At 39.5% G+C, this 13,384-nt stretch overlaps 2 protein-coding genes across 3 annotated transcripts; one reads left to right on the top strand and one right to left on the bottom strand.

The window, feature by feature from the left end:
- Positions 1-618: 618 nt before the first annotated feature.
- LOC107687688 (microprocessor complex subunit DGCR8-like) lies at positions 619-8,808 on the top strand. Of its 2 annotated transcripts, XM_016485129.1 has the most exons (15): positions 619-778; positions 1,357-1,400; positions 1,716-2,362; positions 2,692-2,839; positions 4,275-4,417; positions 4,516-4,849; positions 4,939-5,136; positions 5,226-5,327; positions 5,727-5,825; positions 5,937-6,019; positions 6,123-6,223; positions 6,350-6,456; positions 6,587-6,714; positions 6,931-7,044; positions 7,216-8,808. In XM_016485129.1, exons 1-15 carry the CDS (start codon positions 747-749, stop codon positions 7,297-7,299), a joined length of 2,364 nt encoding a protein of 787 aa, XP_016340615.1. In that variant the 5' UTR covers positions 619-746; the 3' UTR covers positions 7,300-8,808. The 2 variants fall into 2 exon arrangements, with proteins under 2 accessions (XP_016340615.1, XP_016340616.1); XM_016485130.1 differs by lacking the exons at positions 619-778; positions 1,357-1,400 and having other exon boundaries at positions 1,407-2,362.
- On the bottom strand, positions 8,245-13,375 carry trmt2a (tRNA methyltransferase 2 homolog A). Its single transcript, XM_016485131.1, has 12 exons — positions 13,250-13,375; positions 12,243-12,877; positions 11,938-12,046; positions 11,557-11,738; positions 11,262-11,376; positions 11,044-11,159; positions 10,867-10,978; positions 10,535-10,657; positions 10,388-10,463; positions 10,185-10,301; positions 9,997-10,093; positions 8,245-9,669 (listed from the first exon to the last, which is right to left on the bottom strand). The coding sequence occupies exons 2-12, from the start codon at positions 12,869-12,871 to the stop codon at positions 9,513-9,515; spliced, it is 1,833 nt and encodes a 610-aa protein (XP_016340617.1). The 5' UTR covers positions 12,872-12,877; positions 13,250-13,375; the 3' UTR covers positions 8,245-9,512.
- Between the last annotated feature and the right edge of the window lie 9 nt (positions 13,376-13,384).

Genomic DNA, 13,384 nt, shown 5'->3' on the forward strand with positions numbered 1-13,384 from the left:
GCTTTCAGTGTGAAATACAGAGGGGCAACAGATTTCGGTAACCAGTTACACTTGTCAGATTCTGTTAATCTCTGATTCTATTCACATAAAAACAAATTGCTTTCTATAATATAAAATAGAGGAGGCTAGACAACACCAGAGTGAATTTGGGTAACATTAAAGCCATTCTGTGTAAAATAGAGTAGGGTAACAGATTTCGGTAACCTTTTTACGCAGCCATGTGGGATTCAGTTAACCTGTTCACATTCAAGGGTTGCTTGCAGTTGCATACATTTATCCACTATGTTAGGACAAACTAGTCTAAAAAAAATAGCAGTTAGACAACTGGTAATGAGTCTCATTTTTAAGATTCAAGTTAAAAAGAAATAATTTTTTTTTGTTGTTTAATAATAAAATGTGGGAGGGTAACATCATGCAGCTCTATCACTGTATAGTCATGCATTTATGTGATCACAACTAAATCTAGAATGCATGTCAACATCAGAAACTAGATTATCGCACTGATATCTGATCGTGTCTACTAATGATTTGGTGGTAGCATATTATTTCACCATGCAAAAAATAAATTGCACACTATTGGCCACATCTGAAGCGAATTTAAGTAAAAACTGAATGCTGGCCCAATCACATGAACGTAGACACCGGTTGAGAGGCGTGTTCATTCAGTTCCTGATGCTGCTCTGCAGTGAAGATGGCGGAGAGAGACGGCCATCTGAAACCCTTAAACGGAAAAATCCTTTAATTGCATGCGGTCTTCAGTAGAGCATTTGTGTAGTAGGTGAGTAAAAAAGAGAAGTGTGAAACTGCTCTGATTTTTACTCCTTTCTACATTTAGTTGGTTCACGCATGGTTCAGTTGAAAAGGTTTGGTTGCCGCACACGGCTCCTTATTACGGCTAACACGGGCGAGCTAATCGAGGCATGGATCAATTTTTGCTAAACAAACACGAAAGCGCGCACGTAATTGTTTAAAAAACAGCTGCCCGTGAGACACAAAGTTGCAGTTTTTAATATCTGCGTGATGAAATGTAACGTTAACCACATTGCCTTCCGGTTCTCTTAGCCGACCAATTAGCAAAGGCCTTTAGGGCTTATGGTTCGTTATAATACACTACAAATACAGTGTTGTTGTTTTTTGCTGACCTATTTATTTAGCAACAACACCCAATTTTAATCTTGACATGCAAACGAACAATTGTGAATCAATTGTGTTACTGCTTTCTGGGGCATAGGCCTACGCGTTGTGAGGTAAACATTTTGGGAAATAAAAGGAGCATCTGAGAAGTTTTACCATTTAGATCCAGTTCTGTTGTGCTCTTTGAATGCCTCTTGATTTTCCCTTTTCTCTTTCTTTCAGCACTGGCAGAAGATCTGGCCTCCCAGGATGGATAGTGCTTAGATGTGGGCAACGTTTAAGCTGAATGCATTGTGATTTCCAATAATTGAGACAGTGATTTCTAAAAAGCTGTCTACATTAATGAAAAGAACAATGTAGTCAGCTTATCATATTCAACCATGTACATGAATATTGTTAAATAGGTGTCTACAGCTGTGTAATGTATTCGTGCATGTATTAGGGGCTGGATTTTTAGCTAAATTAGGCAGATCCCTTCCCACTTTAATTCTGTGTAGTTTTTAATAGCTTTTTTTTTTTTTTAAATAAATTAAACATGGATGTGAATGAGATTTTACCTCCCCTCCCATTGGAGCCACCAGATGCAGTATTGGCGGGGAATGATTACAGTAAAGCACCTCCACCACCTCCCCTGCAAACGTCCAGTGACGCAGAGGAAATGGACGTTAGCTCTGGTGGTGATGGACACCAACACACCCCAGCAGTGGACAGGGATGAACAGCTCCTCTTCAACAAGCACACATTGTCCGTTAGCAGTCACCCATCAGGTAGCCCTGACCCCATGGCCACGTGCCCTAGAACTGCTCGTCATGCTCCCCCAGTTACCAAGTTCTTACCTGATCTCAAACTCCTCAGAGATGTAAAGATCAGCGTCAGTTTCTCAGACAGCAGTAAGAGCAAAGACAGGAAGGTGTACACCGGTTTGGGGCAGGTTAGCGATGAAGAGCAGAGCCTAGAAGGACTGAATGGTGAATTGCATGATTCTTTAGAGCAGAGAAGTGTGCCGGGCAGCTCGACCATGACCACTGGTTCCTTAGGGTTAGTTAGAAACAGTGAAGAGCTGGAGGCAGAGCAGGAGAACAAGGTTGAGTTTGCCGTGTTGGACGACCTGGAAGATTTCAGCGAGAACTTTCTGGAAGCGGAATATGGAGAGCCGAGTGGTTTCAGGTCTCAGATGATAGTTCAGCAGGAGCAAGCGCACGAGGAGGACCTGAATTACTCTTATGAGGTAAAATGCATGGTCTTATTATGCTTCCTTTGATTTTGGCAGTTTTACTTGTTCAAATTGAAACATTACATTGGCTAATTAAAGATAATATTATTGCCATCTAAACCTGTAAATGCCAAATCAATCAAAACATCTCCTGAAATGTGCATCTACCACAAATAGAGTGCGTGTCTTTTATTCATCAGGAAGGATCCTGGACTGTAACAAGGTGGTCCATTTGAAAAAGATTTGAATTACAGCTAACAAAATGGGCTTGATTCAAATCTTGTTGTACGTTTAGTTGATGACGTGTCAGTGGCTGCCAGTTACTAACCCACCTATTCTTCCAGGAGGACTTTGACAATGATGTAGATGCCCTGCTGGAGGAAGGCATGCCCATGCCCAAGAAGAGGCGTCTGGCTGGAGACTGTGATCACCATTCAGATGGGGAGGCCGGAGTTCAGCCCATGATGACCAAAATTAAGACTGTTCTTAAGAGTGAGCCTCAGAAACTCTTGGTTAACTCATAGAAAGTTTGATTGGAAGTTCTAAACACTTTCGCTACACTGTTAAAACTTTTAAAGATAATTAAAATAGATTATAGATTATTATTATTATTAGAATGGAAGATTATTACTTAACTATGTGAAGATGATAATGCGTTTTCAAACCCCAGCGGTTATTAGTTTTCTGTGGGTTTCACTGTGATTTATTTTAAATGGGTTCTATTAGGCTATTTCACTTTTTCAACTTTAGTTAGTCTGTAATGTTGCTGTTTGAGCATAAAAAAGGTCTGCAAAGTTACAAAGCTCAAAGTCCACTTCAAAAGGAGATATTTAATTTAACAGAAATCACTTTTCAAAAACTACAACGAACGACTCGTTTGGACTACAACGCATATTTTCCGGGATTTGTGATATCACAAAGATCGACGAATGGGACGAGACCTGGTTGAGCTGCACTAGAGAAGGCAACGAGTGTTATCGCTATGTCAGAGACATGCTAGCTTTCCCAAGGCAGACGAACTTTGAGTGCTTACAATCATCCGGGTTTAAATCACGCTCAAATTGATTTGATTTTGACGCGATATTTACACTGAAGCTCGCAGACGGCTATGGTAAGGGGCGTGACATTTCCCGACCAGGCGCCGAGTGCTGCCAATCACAACACACACTGGCCCAGCTAACCAATCACAACACACACTGGCCCACAGCACACACTGACCCAGCTAACCAATCACAGCACACACTGTAATAGGACCCCTTTAACAAATTTTGTAAAAAAAAAAAAAAAAATTCTATAAAATGTGAAACAAATACACAAACTGTATTAAAGTCTGTAAAATTGGTGTTTGTTTATACGCACCAAGGCTGTGTTTAATTACTTCAGTAATTAACTTTTCAGTAATTCAACTTTATTATCGTATATGTAACTTTTTTTGTTGTTGTTGTTTGTTTATTTTTTTGTATATTTATAAAATGTAAAATTAAAATTCTAGTTATTTAAAAATTAATCATTCTAATATACTGATTTGGTGCTCAGGAAAAAGTTATTGTCAGTGTTGAACACTTCATATTTTTGTGGAACATGATACATTTCCCAGGATGTGTTATTGAATAGAAAGTTCAAAAGTCCAGCATTTATTTGAAACAACACTTTTGTAACCATGTGAAAGTCTTAACTGTCATTTTTGATCAGTTTAATGCTATCCTTGATGAATGTGATAATTTCTGACTTTTGAACAGACTTCTGAATAATGGTTCCATTAATGTTTTTTTAGGTTTTCCCTTTATACTATTTTATTTTATTTTATTTTTTTTAAACATGTTTTCATTTTAATTTGTTAACAATAACACTGATTCAAACCAGATAAAAACCAGATTTTGGTTGTTGTTGCTGTTATTGATCTGACTAGTTTTTATTTATTTTTAAGGTCGTGGGCGTCCACCAACTGAGCCGTTACCCGATGGGTGGATCATGACATTCCATAACTCTGGCATTCCAGTCTACCTCCACCGGGAAACCAGAGTTGTCACCTGGTCTAGACCTTACTTCCTTGGAACAGGAAGCATTAGGGTAAATGGTTTGGCTCCCCTAAGATAATTCTGTTTACAAATTGAGTGCTTTGCATTCTCATGCACCTCATCCCTGTATTCTATTCATTTCCCCCCCAGAAACATGACCCACCAACCAGTAGCATTCCCTGCTTGCATTATAAGAAAATTAAGGAACTAGAAGAAAGAGAACAAAATGGAGAGGTGACTCCGACTGCAGAGGTGTCTCCAGTGAAATCTGGTGAGGAGGGCATCCCATTGGAGAGAGTCGACGAACCGGACTCTACTGCCACAGAAGAGCCGACCGGCAGACCAACATCAGAAGATCCAGATCTTGACCTCATGGAGCCAGGAGGATCTTCAGAGGGGAAGGAGAGCCAAGCCAGTGATATTGCACAGGGAGCGCTGGGCCAGGTCAGAGCCAAGGTGGAGGTGTGCAAGGATGAGTCTGTTGGTAAGAGGATGAGGTTTCACGCTCTCCTGTGCATATCACTTTAAAATCCACATGGTTTGTAAACTCTCTTCTCGTGACTTGTATCCCAGACATTGAGGAGTTTAGAAGCTACCTAGAGAAGTGCTTTGATTTTGAGCAAGTGACGGTTAAGAAGTTTCGCACATGGGCTGAGCGCAGACAGTTCAACAGGGACATGAAGAGGAAGCAGGCAGAGTCTGAGAGGCCCATCCTACCAGCCAATCAGAAGCTCATCACACTGTCCGTACAAGACGCCCCCACAAAGAAAGGTACTTGTCTCTATGAGTCATTGCATTGGTGAATTGAGCAGTATACAACACATGGTGTTTTAACAAGACTGACCGTGTTTATATTTCAGAGTTTGTCATCAACCCCAACGGGAAGTCAGAAGTGTGCATTTTGCATGAGTATATGCAAAGAGTGCTCAAAGTGCGACCAGTTTACAACTTTTTTGAATGTGGTAAGTAGCATAATGCATAAGACTAAAATTGTAATTGAGAAGCTGTTTGAAGCTGTGAAAAAATAGCCACTAATAAACACATGTTGAGTTATTTGTGTACGGAGTCTGCATATCTGCAGTATCATTTACAGTTGTGCTAATGAGCTCGCTCGGCAGAAAAATGTTTTTTTTTTTATCAATGTACTTAAAATGTGTTATAATGCTGTTGTGAAGGCAATAAACCACTTAAGGCCATGCCGAATGGTTTGGTTAAAGACATTTTGTAACTTAACAGCTCTCTAACCATGATAAAATCGTATTAATACATTGCCTGTTGTGGCATAACGATTTTACTTTGCGTGTGTTTGTTTTTTTTTTTGGTTCTTTTTTTTTTTTTGTAATATTGTTTTGTTTGCCTAGAAAACCCAAGTGAACCCTTCGGAGCCTCAGTCATTATAGACGGTGTTACATATGGCACAGGAACAGCAAGTAGTAAAAAACTCGCCAAGAATAAAGCTGGTATCTTTTCCCCCCCATCTTCATCTGAGTCCTTAATGTTTCATGAATAGACTGCTGTAAACGTTTTATTAGGGAACATAAGTATTTATATTGTCATTCTCTTTCTGACAGCTCGAGCAACACTGGAGATCCTTATTCCTGACTTTGTGAAGCAGACGTCTGAGGAGAAGCCTATAGAAGGAGATGAACTGGAGGTACTGCTCTTCTTTCTGAGTGAAATGACTGATTTTTATCTTTGATCAGAGTTTTGTTCTTTGTTGTACTTATGGATGTTTATTTCCTTCTCCAATCCCACAGTATTTTAATCATATCAATATTGAAGATTCAAGGGTGTATGAGCTGACCAACAAAGCAGGTTTACTCTCACCATATCAAATCCTTCATGAGTGCCTTAAGAGGTATGTTGTGATGGAGAGTCTGTCTGCTCTGTATTACAGGAAATGCATGTTAATATTACCGTGGGTCCTTGAAATGTCATGTCTGATTGAAAAGCAGCTAAAGATCTGCTGTCGTCTGTTCTATAGAAACCATGGCATGGGTGACACCAGCATCAAGTTTGAGGTGATTCCAGGAAAGAACCAAAAGAGTGAATATGTCATGACATGTGGGAAGCACACTGTACGCGGCTGGTGTGAGTATCCATGCTTAAGAGGTTTCATTCAGAGCATTTCACAATGGCATACTTCAGAAATTCTAAATGTTGGTCCACTCTGCAGGTTAATCTCAAGCCACATACCTAATACTGCTCTTGTTGACTGCAGGTAAAAATAAGAGGGTTGGAAAGCAGCTGGCATCACAGAAGATTCTTCAGATGCTTCATCCTCACGTGAAGAACTGGGGCTCACTGCTGCGCATGTACGGCAGAGAAAGCAACAAGATGGTTAAGAAGGTCGGCACTGTCTTTTGTCGAAACATAATCTGCATTTTAAAGGGGTCCTATTATGCTTTTTCACTTTTTCAACTTTAGTTACAAATTACAAGTTACAAAGCTCAAAGTCCACTTCAAAAGGAGATATTTTATTGAACAGAAATCACAAACATGAGAGGAATGTTTCTTTTTGTTTGTGTGATTGAGAAGTTAATGTTGGATTCTTGTCGTCTTCAGGAGAACTCGGATAAGAGCGTGATTGAGCTTCAGCAGTATGCCAAAAAGAACAAGCCAAATCTTCACATCCTCAACAAACTAAGAGAAGAGATGATGAAGCTGGCTCAAGAAAGGGTACAGCTGCAAATATATGACCTCTTTCAGACACATCTTGCACTTCAGATAAATGGAGTTGGCTAAAGATTAAAAACATCCAGCTGACCATAATAAATTCCGTAAATTGATAGCTAAAAAGCTTAAAAAGCTTTCTAGTGTTCACTCATTTGTGTCTTATTGTTTTTTCAGGAGGAGGCAAGAAAGAAGCCGAAGATGACTATAATGGAGTCTGCTCAACCTGGCAGTGAACCTCTGTGTACTGTTGATGTCTAGCAAACCCTTTGTCCAGCATTTTGTGATAGCAGATAGCACTGACCAATGGTAATGGTTCTATAACAAAAGCTCATCATCGTACCATTACTGAGTTATGCATTACTTTGCAGTGCAAAATGGCAATACTAGTTACATTTTTATCAGATTAATGAGCTCTGTTCCCAATCCAGTTATTGCCCATAAAATATGGGTTAGGTAACATTCATATACATGCACTAAGGGAAGGTAGAATGAGCATTAAATACCTCCAGGTGCACTTCTGCACCTGAACGTGCACAAATATAATGACGGCTGTTGACAATAATATGCCTATATTAAGGAGAATCATACAAATGATGTATGTGAAGTATTACAGATGCTTTTAAGTTTGTGGCTTTTAGATGTTAATAAAATGTTGCTTTTTCCCTTCTTAAACGGCAAATTCATTTCATATTTACTGTGGAACCACAGCTTTCAGAGACCGACTGTATCTCGGTACTCATAACTGATGTGTTTGAACATATACGCCTGTCATTTTACAGGGATTTGTTCCTTTGTCTGCTTTTGTGGCATGCAGTGCATTTTATTCAGTGCACGTGATCTTTTATCTGGAAAATAGGGTTTATAATGGCTTAAAGTGTGTTGGTTTTCTTCAGTGGCCATGTCTAGTTCTTATTGGCATGTGAAGCATTTAAATGTTGTATTTCTAAAGCATTTCATGTGCACACTTCCAACTGCTGTTAAGAAATGCACTTGCTTGCTTGAGTGGAATGAACAACCTTTGTGTTTTTGTTTTAATTAAGGAGTGATGTGTGCCAATGGTTACCTTGACCAGTTGCTCTACTTATTCAGAAAGCACTGCAGAGAAAGCACAAGCACAAGTGTTTGAGGTACTGTAGTTAGTAGAGGTACAAGACATCAGGGAGATAGGATGCTAGTGCGCGCTACTTAAGCTATGTTTTTTTGGTATTTGTACATTTCGTTATGCTCTGATATAATCTAACTTGCGTTAGAGGTTGGTTGGCAATCTTCAGTAGGAAAAAAATGGTATATGTTGCCTTAGTTTTTCCTCTTTTATTGATGGCACCTTGTTTCAAAAGGGAAACGCCTCACTCGAGTCTGCATTTGTGATGCTATACGTTGTGTATTTGCTGTGGAGTGACGCTTGCTTTCTTGCATTGATATTTTAGGGAAAAAAATGCCTTCTACGCATGTGCTTTTTTTGTTTGTCTTAAATTTTTCGGTATGGTTTTGTGGTCATTTGCTGCGGTGGGTGATTGTGTGCACATTTTGTTCAGATGTTATCACAGTGGTGTATTAAATACTAATAGTTTGAACTTCATTCATTATTTCATAAGGCAGTCTACCTAAAAACAAAGGTGGTAACTCCATACCTCGAAAAAAATCAGACCATGTCGTTATATTCAATAGCTTGAAGAACAGTGTGAACCAAAGCTTTAAGTCTTATGCATTTTTTTAGAATATTGCTGCAATCATTAAATGTATATAAACATATATAAAAAAAAAAATGCAATAACTGCTGGATTAAAATATGGTCCCTGTTTGAAGAAAACCACCACTTCCCTCAAACTAATGGGAGAAGAGAGGGGGAATTCTGGCCTTAAGGTCTGACAGGAAGTCTGTTTAACACACTGAGTGGGGGGAAAAAAAATCAGGTTTTCTTGGGACAGCGACTAAAAAAAACTGCAGTGCACTGTCATTGAGTTTAGTATTTTAGTTTGTGTGCTTCTGAATGTTCACTGCGTTTGTGAAGGCACTTTCCTGTTTTCCATGAGCACAAGGCTGCTGCCATACTAAGAGTGCTTAGAGAATGTTTTCCCAATACACGTCTGGAGTGTACGACTTGTCCTGTCAGTCTGGCCAAGTGTGTATTAATTGTGTGAAGAAATGTGTGCTTTTTAGTCGCTATCATTGAAGGGTTAATGTTGGATGATTTGGCTGCAAGTAAAGCTGCCTAAAAAAAAATTATTTTCATGTGACATGATCGCTGATACAGTGATTTGTTTATGCAAATAAATTGATGACCAGAAACTGATGTCTTGTGCTGTTTTTAATGCAAACAAAAGAGAAAAAAGAAACCTGTACAAAAATGTGGTAATGGTTTGAGCACTTTGATGTCAGTTGAACTTTAAGAAAAAGTGAATATTTGAATTTCACTCAAAGAGAAGAGAAACAGCCGTGCTGGCATAATAGACGATGAAGATAACAGAGCTTCACGTTTCTGTGGTCTGAGTGTCAGAGCTGTAGTCCACTCTTTCAAGCAGCAGGATGGTTTCACAGTGCATGGTCTGGGGGAAGAGGTCAACAGCCACAGCTCTCACTGGACGGAAAGGGGCTCCTCGCACACGGTTAGAAACAGCTCTGCAGAGACTTCAAGACATAAATATACGTTTTAGAATAACAAAGTTAATTGGGAATATTTTATATTTTCAGAAGAAAGTCGACCTGAAATAATTTGCCATGTTTTTTTTTTTTGAGCCAGGAAAAAGGTTTGCCTTTTTATAAATATAATAAGCCTCTGATTTCCCTTTTGGCTGATGTCACGCATTTCTCTCATATTTCAACTTTTCACTCAAACCACCACCATTCTGATATGTAATGCCCATCAAAATGCAATCAATTCACAATAGTTTGGTTGTTGCTATCCTGAATTTGATGTGTAATTTGTTCACTTTAAACCGAAAATAATGAACTTACTCAATAAAATTGTTCATCGCTGCTTTGGCATTGCAGGCGACGTAGATGAGTCTCTTCAGATGCTCTGCTCTTCTGATTGCTAGAATAACTTTGGAATCTGGAAAGAATGAGAATATTTGGGCAGAGAACTTAAAAACAAAACACCATGCCTACAAGTGAAAAATTACGTTCAGGAGTACTGTACGTACGTAGCCCTGCTCTCGGAGGGTCAACGATTGCTGTGACGTTGGGGGACACAACAGCATTAAGAACAGTGGGGAACACATCTTCAGCCTTTCCACAGTGGAATTCCACATTGGTCAACCCTGAAAATGTACATTTGAAGTATGAATATATCATGGGAGATGAAGAGAGAGAAAAACAAGGCAATGATAATGCCATTCTGGCCTACCGTTAGCTTCAGCGTTAGCCTTCGCATCATCCACTGCCTCCTGGCACAACTCTATGCCAATCACCTTCTTCACTCTCTGTTAACACACACAATTGTTTTTGTTGTTGCTCTGTTCATTACTCATATTTTTAGAAGCAAACGCCGCACCTTTGCCAGCGAGATGCCGATGGTTCCTGTTCCACAGCACACATCCAGCACAGTGCTGTCCTGGTCCAGTTGTGCCCATTCACCCACAGCAGAGTACAGAACCTCAGCAGCAGGGGTGTTCGTCTGGCAGTATCAAAAATCATAATATTATAAACATTTCAATAGCGCTAACGTAGGACATTTAAACTGGAGGTCAGTATTATTATCCTGTACCTAATATTCTGAATCACATACACGATGGCTTAAAGGAATCAGCTGCCTGGTGCCTTATCAAGCATCATAGTATTAATTTCCAAGAAATTATACAACAGTCAATTTGTCAGGAGGTTCACCTGAAAGAATGAGTGTGGAGAGATACGGAATTTTAGTCCGAGAAGCTCTTCGTGAATCCATTCTTCTCCAGTCACGTGTTCACATGGCAGGTCCTCTGTACCCGCAGATGTCCTGGGTTGATGCAGATTAATAAAAGAATGTGTAAAGGCATCTAAAATCTAAATTTGGGGTCTTACCTTTGTCCCATTCTCACAAAATACAACGAAGTGATGGCACTTTCTTTTCCTTCTCCTTCAGTAAAATACTGACGCAGGTTTCGTTTCAGTTCCTCAATTTCTTCTTCTTGGAGTTTCTAGGTTGTTTAAACAAGTAAATATTTCATGCAGCAGTAACAATAGATCCACAACCAACATCTAAAGTGGACACAAAAGCAACCACTGAATAAATCTCTTACTTGTGGATTGAAGAAAACAATGGCCATTGTTTGCTTTATCCTGCTTGTTCGGACTGTTAGCTGCCGCCAATGACCCTCATAAGTCTCTGGACTGTATACTGCATAGGGAGTTGTCCTGTTCAGAATATCAATACAAAATCATTTAATAAATACATATACAATGGCTGATGGGTAATGCAGACAAATACTTTACCCCTGGAATTAAAAAAAAAACTAATCTGACTTCATAAATATGGTTAGATTTGGATGCACATTAGGCATAATCAACAGTTAACAACAGAATTATTTCATTTACCTGATGAACTGCTGGAAGCCCTGCACAACCCTCTTGGCCTCAGAAGATACATGGGTGGTTTCTGATGGACTCACTACAGCACAGGATCCTCCTTTATACTTGCCTAAACGAAAGCCCACTGTCTTATCCTCTCCATCTGCTCCCACTCCAATCACAAACTCACACTTATTCCTGTACTCCGTCTGCAAGGACAAATTCTTTATTAGATAATGACAAATCACATTCAATCATACTATTTCCACAGACTGTATTAAACAAACTATTTATTATGCATCCATTTATTGATCACTCAACCCTTCACATACTTTATGATAGTTATTCTGTGAGTTAATTAAAGTGTGACTGTGATTAGAATAATTTATGTAAGCACAGATGATTTACCTGCACAGGTGATGGTCGTATGGCCTCGAGTGGGCAGCACATTTTGTTGTACTTCTCTTTTTGAACAAACAACCAGGGAAGCATGGCTTTGTTGTTGTTGCCAATTTCTCTGAGAACAATTATCAAGGAGGCTGGTTATATTGAAGGAAAACTTTACTGACCAGCTTTTGCTATACTACTAGAAGCTCATGTATGAACTATATGTTTGACAATGTCATGCAATTTATCTATTTTTTGCTATTTATAAAAGAAACATCTGGAAGCCATCCATGCATACGCATGCCACCGGACCCATCAGAAAATACCTGGTCAGTTTCTGGAGAACACCTTCAATTTCTTTCTCTTTCCTTTTCAGCTGTTCTTCATAAGGCACGTTCCACAAGGGTGTCACAGCATTGGCAATCTGGACATTGAGAGGTTCTTCTTCATCCTCCTCTCCCTCCTGGCTACCGGCTGCACGTTTTGCACCAGGCTGTCCACCTTCCGCTTCCTCCTCTTGTTTCCTCTTCTTGAGGATGGGATCAGCTTTGGGCTTGGCCAGCCGTACACTCAGCACTTTACTCTTCCACTGCATGCCGTGCACTGCCTTCATGGCCTTGTCCCTTTCCTCCTGATTCTTAAAAGTGACAAAGGCAAACATCTGTTTGCTAAACAGCTTGATTTTGTGAGGATTGATCCCATGCTTGTTGAGGAACTTCTTCAGGTCATTAAAACCAATGTACTTGGGCAAGTTTTGAATCTCAACTTTAAAGATCTCGGAGGTGAAGAGATCTCCTTTGATGTAACGGTACACACCACCTGCTGCACCCTCTCCTTCTGCTGCGGTTGCTGGTGGATTCTCTTGGTTTTTCTCTTCTATTACATCATCTGGTTCTTTCTCTATGCTGGGTAATGAACCAGCTGGATCAGCCTTGTCAAGAGCAACGTCTGTCATTTTGTCCTGCATCAAAGGCCAACGGAACATATTATTAGATATCTTTTTTCTTTTTCATTTTGTATTCAAATAGGTGATCTTAATGTTCAGTAAATCAGTTTCAGCAGTGTTCTGCAATGTGCCATGGTGCAATTGTGTAAATGTGTATTTCTACTTTAATAATTAATTAATTAATTCAGGACCATTAAAAAACAAATGGAACAGTGACCAGTTACAGCATCTAAGATCCCAATACATAAGTGAATTGACATGTTTATGTGTCAACTAATGGACACTACAAGGCTAAAAAAAACCAGACTATATTTTTAAGACGATTAAATGCCAAACAAATCGCAAGCGAAGTTAATTCTGATATATCTTTAGACCGTCTGAACAAACCTGCAATGTCAAATCTCCTTGTTATTCAGTCAGTGTTCTTCGCTATGAAACATTAAGGAGCTCTAAAAGCACTATGCTGTTATGCACGCATGCAAGCTGCCATCTTTAGAAACACGTGTCAAAATTGTGGGAACG

Source organism: Sinocyclocheilus anshuiensis, unplaced genomic scaffold (assembly GCF_001515605.1).
Source record: "Sinocyclocheilus anshuiensis isolate Anshui unplaced genomic scaffold, SAMN03320099.WGS_v1.1 scaffold281, whole genome shotgun sequence".
NCBI classification, from domain to species: domain Eukaryota; kingdom Metazoa; phylum Chordata; class Actinopteri; order Cypriniformes; family Cyprinidae; genus Sinocyclocheilus; species Sinocyclocheilus anshuiensis.